At 59.0% G+C, this 6,200-nt stretch overlaps 1 protein-coding gene across 2 annotated transcripts in view; it reads right to left on the bottom strand.

Annotated features, from left to right (window-relative positions):
* Positions 1-6,200, bottom strand: part of FLNC (filamin C) — a 28,437-nt gene that overhangs the window by 8,672 nt on the left and 13,565 nt on the right. For both annotated transcript variants that reach the window (XM_006910534.3, XM_006910533.3), the window contains exons 18-30: positions 5,946-6,120; positions 5,609-5,726; positions 5,258-5,520; positions 4,271-4,868; positions 3,412-3,585; positions 3,140-3,302; positions 2,729-2,889; positions 1,871-2,038; positions 1,668-1,791; positions 1,004-1,160; positions 739-928; positions 546-569; positions 181-428 (exon numbers count right to left, since the gene is read on the bottom strand). In XM_006910534.3, coding sequence (XP_006910596.1) covers positions 181-428; positions 546-569; positions 739-928; positions 1,004-1,160; positions 1,668-1,791; positions 1,871-2,038; positions 2,729-2,889; positions 3,140-3,302; positions 3,412-3,585; positions 4,271-4,868; positions 5,258-5,520; positions 5,609-5,726; positions 5,946-6,120 — 2,563 coding nt within the window. The remainder of the gene's footprint in view (positions 1-180; positions 429-545; positions 570-738; positions 929-1,003; positions 1,161-1,667; positions 1,792-1,870; positions 2,039-2,728; positions 2,890-3,139; positions 3,303-3,411; positions 3,586-4,270; positions 4,869-5,257; positions 5,521-5,608; positions 5,727-5,945; positions 6,121-6,200) is intronic.

The raw sequence follows: 6,200 nt of genomic DNA on the forward strand, positions 1-6,200 counted from the left end.
CACTGCCAGAGGGGCCCAGGCTCACCTCCCAGGTCGGGAAGGCAAAGGCTTGGCTGTGGAGCATCTGGGCCCAGAATCCTTCAGACGTGGGGAAGGGCTCTGGGATTCCTTGCTGTTGCTAAGAGGGCCTGACCCGCCTCCCTAGACACCATGTAGTCCTGCTTCAGCCGTGGCACTTACCAGCACATGGAAGGGGCTGTTGGGGATGTGCTCGCCTCCAAAGCGGATGGTGATGACGTACTTGCCCGGCTCGGGGGCTGTGTAGTAGATGTCGAAGGTACCGTCGTGGTTCTCAACCACGTCCACGTCGAGCTCTGCCCCATCCGGCGTGGACACCGTGCACGTCACCTTCCCCTTGCCTGCTGCTTTGGCATCTACCGTGATCACCGTCTCCTCCCCAATCTGGATGCGGGGGCCCAGGCAGGCACCTGCCACACAGGAGAGCCTTGTCAGGGATCTGCGAGGAGTGTGCCCAGCCCTGCTCCGTACCCAACTGCCCCCACCACCTCAGCCCACAGCAGGAAGAGAAGAGATCGGCCACTCACCTAGGCCGTGGCCTCCAATGGACACTGGAAAGAAAGAACAGTATGAGGCAGTGTAGCACTCAGGAGGAGTGAGCTGGGGGCCAGGGGGTGGGAAGGGCAGGCTCTTGGGTCCCTGGACACTGGGCCAGGAACCTGGAAGAGCTGTGAGGGGTGCTGGACAGTGAGCAGGCAGAGGAAGTGGGTAGGTGCCCACCTGTGACGAGGCACTTGCTGGCATCCCCAGTGGGCAGGGCATGGATGCGGAAGGGTGAGTAGGGGATCTCGTCGCCGCCGTATTTGATGGTGATGGTGTACCGGCCACTCATATCCGGCAGGTAGGACACAGTATACGTGCCATCTCCGTTGTCCCGGATATTGGCCTTCTTCGGCTTACCCTCAGGGTCCTGGGGGAGAAGCAGAGGTCAAGGCCTGCCTGTCCCCAGAGCCTGACCTGGGAGGTAGGCTGAGCGTGGACTCACCAGGATCTGGACAGTGAGCAAGCCCTCCCCAGCGTCCCGGGCATCAATGGTGAACTCCACAGGCAGGCTGGCAGGGATGCCGGAGGCATTGAGGCCAGGGCCACTGGCCCGCACCTTGCTTGCATCATGGGCTGGAAGCACCTTGATCTTGAAGGGGCTGGAGGGGCAGAAGAGATAGGCAGTTGGTTGGGGGTTGGGTTGGGACACCCCATCTCATTTGTGGGGAGTCTCTCCCCACAGACATGAGCAGGAAGGATAACTCCATAGAGCAGGGAGGACGGACCAGTTCCCAGGAGCCAGATTACATCCCGAGTCTTGGGGAGGGTCACCTGGGGACACCCTTGACAGAGCCCGAACACTTCTTCATCCCAAGGAAGATGCTGTGGTTTATTTAAAGAGGAGGGTGTAGAGGCTACCCTCTCCTGCCTCCTGCCTTTTCCCTAGGTATTAATTTTGTGGCTACATGGTGAGAAAGCCTGAGGAACGTCCCTGGGGGCTGTGCTGCCTCCAGGACAGAGACAGGTAGGGAGCCCAGAGAAGGAGCAGGGATGGGCTGAGATGAGTGGGACGGGCAGTCCCAGGGCCCAGCAGTGGCCTGCAGGCATGGCCTAGCAGGAGAGGTCCAGAGCTCGGCAGGGCATGGGAGCCCGAAGCTCATCCTCACCTGCGTGGCACCTCCTGGTCAGCATACTTGACAGCCACCGTGTAGGGCCCATCGGTGGCTGGGGTGTAGTGGACAGTGTGGGTGCCATCTCCATTGTCACGCACCTCCACAGGCTCGGCCACACCTGGGCAATGTGAGCAGGGTCAGCAGAGACTCTGGCACCCCATCCCACCTCCCTCCACACTGCCCCAGACTTTTCATACCTGTGGGGCCCAGCACGGCCACCTGCAGGGGGGCTCTGCCAGCTTGGCTGCAGTCCACCGTGAAGGTCTGGGGTACCCGGGCCCTGACACCGGCCCCCAGCCCTGGTCCAGAGCACTTTACCTTCCCAGGGTCTACTACATCCTTCACCGGCACTCGGAACGGGCTCCCTGGGAAGAAAAGGACATGAGCTTCTATGCACCTGCCAGGAGGGTCTCTGACACTTAGGAACCAGGAGGGAGCCTTTGAAATGCCTCCAGGAGGCCAGATCGAAATGTGCAAATGCTAAGAAACTTGCTAAGAAAATATAAACGAGGATAAATAAACTGGACTGCAGACTGAAGCTGGGCAAACCTCACTCGTTTGGGCCACAGGCCTGAAAGAAGGCCTTCCTAAGTTAATAAAAAGTTAAAAATGGAATATTTTTCAAAGAAAACACATTTTTGACAGTAAAATTAGATAAGGGGGAGAAAAATGTTGAGCAGCTCAGCCTACAGAAGAGCGGGGGTTCTCGGCTTTGCAGAGAGAGAACGAGAGGGCACAAGACTGTCCTCACTGAGCCAGTGAGAATGTCCTGGACTGTGGCTGAGTGACCGAACCCATGAGGGCAAAGGGCCAGGATGCCAGCCTTGGGCCTCTGTGAATGGCTGGAGGGGTGGTCCCATCAACAGCACCCACTGCCTTTCCTCTGGAGATGGCCTTAGCGCCCATGCCTGTCCACTCTGTGTCCTCCCCACTGGCGTGGCTCTTGGTCGTCCTGTTCTAGGGATGAATCTGCACATCTACTTCCTTCCAGTTTCCCACCCACTGAGCAGGCATCCCACTGCCCACCTGGAGCCCTACCCACCCTCCCTGCACACCTGGGATGGGCCGACCCCCAAAGGTGATGTTGACATCATAGTCTCCAGGAGTGAAGGGGATGTACTCCACCGTGCAGCTACCATCCTTGTTGTCCTTACAGGACATCTTGGCTTCCGAGGGGCCCTCAATGGCTAGGCCTAGGCCTCCGGTGCCGGCTCCCCTGCAAGATGACACCTCCATCAGCTCTGCTAGGACCAGTGGGTAGGGATGGAGGAGCAGGGTGAGGTGCGAGGGAGGAGAGCAGGCCACTGGGGGCCTGGCTGATCTGGGATATGAGGAGATTTGCTCCTAGGTCACCCTTGATAGGGAATGGAGATGCTGAGGCACCCACAGAGAACAAAGGAGTCGGGCGAGGGCTAGGATCAGGTGGACACAGTGTCAAGGTCAAAGTTAGGAAGGGGAGAGAATACCTGGTCTCCACAGTGAAGCGGTTGGCTTTGTTGACCAGACCACCCTCCAGACCTGGGCCAAAGGCCCGGACTCGAGTTGGGTCACAGCCCTCGGTCACGCCCACTCGGAAGGGGCTCTTGGGCACAGCTACCTCATCATACAGCACCTCCACCAAGTGCACACCTAGAAGCATCCATGCAGAGCAGGTCAGGGTGTGCAGTGCCCCACCACCCAGTCACCCCAAGAATGCTGGGATCAGATCCCACCATCCCGGCTCAGGCTGGCCCCTCACCCTCTTCATAGGCTGTATACTGCACTCTGTAGGTGCCATCCCCGTTGTCCGTCACATAGGTGTCCGTTTTAGCACCCGATGGGTTGAGCACTCGAGCTGTCACGTGGTTCCCACCTGTGGCTGTTAGGGATCTTGCGTCCACAGTGAACTCAGTGGTCACCTCACGCAGGACACCTGGGTTCCAGGAGAGGAGAGCTCAGTGTGGCTGGGGTCAGCCTTCACATAGTAGCTAATTCCCAACTCTCTCCCCAGCCCGGAGGCTGCTCCTTCCTAGAGCCTGGCCACCCCGTGCCCCCATGGGTCGCAGGCTCTGCCGCCCACAGCCCCTGCTTTCGCTCCCTTCACCACGTGGTGACGTTCCGTTCACATCAGTCACCCCACCAGGCTGTGGACCCCGAGAGGGAAGATCTGGGTCTTAGGTCCCTCTGCACCTCCACCCTCATGCCTAGCCTAGGGTTTGGCCCCAGCAGATAGTAACACATTTACTGAACCAAGCTGAACCATCTCCTGACTCTTGTCATCTCGATCCCAAAGTGTCCCTCTGTACCCTCTAGAGCAGGGTTCTTAGCTTTTCCAGATCAGGATCCCCTTAAGCTGATGAAAGTTGAGTACCTCCCCCCAAAAATGAGTGGACACAATTTTGCCACGAGAGCAGGGGCAAAGCTCCAAGCCCTGCCCTTGCCCTTAGCTCCTTCTCTGGGGTGTCTGCAAACTAAGGAATCCAAGGCTGCCCCAAAGCCCTCCCTTCATCCCATGCTGGCACTCTAGGCCCTTGGCCCTCCTTTCCTCCATCCCGCTGACTCCTCTGGCTCCCTGACTGACAATCTGACAGGCTCCTGGATCCTTCTGTCTCACTCACCATGAGGCTCCACGCCAGGCCCAGAGACCTTGATTCCACTGGTGTCGACAGCGGGCTGCACATGGACACGGGTGGGGAACTTGGGTACGGGGTGCCCGCCATACTTGATGGTGATAGTGTAGGTGCCGGGGAAGGCGGGGCTGTAGGTGATGTGGTAGGTGCCATCTGCATTGTTGTGGATCAGCACCTCGGCCTTGACGCCAGCATCTGACAGGATCTCAATGGTCAGCTCAGCCTCACCCGCCTCTGAGCAGTCCACAGTGAAGGTGGCTGCCTCACCAGCCTTGCCACGCTCCAGACCTGGCCCACTGGCCCGCACCTTGCTTGGGTCGAACACAGGCTTGATGGTGGCCTTGAAGGGAGAGCCAGGGATGTGGGCTTCGGCGAACAGGATGTTGATGGTATACTCGCCCGGCTCTGTGGGCAGGTAGCTGACAGCACACGAGCCATCACCATTGTCCTGGCACTCGATCTTGGCTTCACAGGGGCCCTCCACAGTCAGCCCCAGGCCACCTGTGCCAGCCCCCTTGGTGTCGATGGAGAACGGTGCTGGGGTGCCTACTAGCCCGCCCTTGAGACCAGGACCATAAGCACAAACCTAGAGAGAGAAACAGATATATGGGTTCCCTATACCTGGCCTCTCCTGGGCCTGGCCTTCATGGCTCCCCACCCCGATAAGCACCTTCAACCGTAGCAGCTACTACAGACTGAGTCCTCATAACAGTTCCAGATGAGGAAACAGAGACGCAGAGATTAGATCATTTGTTCCAATTAGTGGATCTGGAACTCAAGTCCAGGTCCGATCCAGGGCTAGGCTGTTAATAACTAAGCTGTCTCAAAGGCAGGTCCTGGGGTGGGGATTGCCTTGGCCCTGGGTCCTTGGCTGTGCCCACTCTGGGACATAAGGCCCTCTGATCTCTGCCCCTGTGACTCATCCACCTTCCCTACAAACCCCCTCCTAGCTCCCACCAGCCCCTGTCTCCTCACCTTGGAGGGGTCAGGGGGCAGGACCCCCTCCACAGTGAAGGGGCTGCCAGGCACGGGGTGACCATCGTAGGTGATGTCCACCTTGTAGGGCCCCTCCTCAGGGGGCATGTAGCGCACAGCCTGGGCTTCAGCTCCACCCCCGGGCTCCAGCTTGCAGGGGATGGGTCGTCGGGAGGGTGAGGTCATCCGCACGTCCAGCTGGCCTTGACCGCCAGCCCCTCGTGTGTTCACAGAGAATGCCTGTTCTTGCCCCACAGCCACCTCTGCATAGAGGGCAAGGGACACCATTAGCAGGGACTCTAGCCCACCCCAAACGCCCCCCACTCCCAGAGCAGCTCTTGCCCCACTTACTGTTGTTGAGGCCTTGAACTTTGACTTTGCTGAGGTCCAGTGGAGGCGCCACATTCACCACAAAGGGGCTTTTGGGGACGGGGTCCCCGCCATAGGTCACTGTCACTGCCATGTTGCCCTATGGGGTACAACAGGAGGTCAGACCTGGGTGGCTTAGATATAGCCTGGCAACATACCCCTGGCCGATGCGGACTTGAGGCTCAGAGATTCACATCAAGAGAGAATGGGAGGCAGGAAAGGGGCCAAGATCCAGAGCAGACCCTACGAAACTGAAGGAAGGGGACCCAGAACCCTGTCCGCCAGGAGGGCTGGGGGCATGGAAAGAGGCAGGGCGCACCTGTTGAACGGCCGTGTACTTGACGGTGTAGGAGTAGTCGTGGTTGTCAATGATTTCAAAGTCCCGTACAGCCTCCCCCTTGGCAGCCCCGGCAAAGTGCACGTCCAGCTTGGCCTTGCCGGCTCCCTTGGTCAGCACCGTGAAGTGAGTGGGCTTCCCAACTTCCACACCTGTGGAGCCACCCAGAGACGGAGGTAAGGGCCTGGTGGCCACCTAACCCCAAGTTGCCTAGTCCCTGCCCAGACATTCACCTGT

This window comes from Pteropus alecto, unplaced genomic scaffold (genome assembly GCF_000325575.1).
Source record: "Pteropus alecto unplaced genomic scaffold, ASM32557v1 scaffold22, whole genome shotgun sequence".
Lineage (NCBI taxonomy): Eukaryota > Metazoa > Chordata > Mammalia > Chiroptera > Pteropodidae > Pteropus > Pteropus alecto.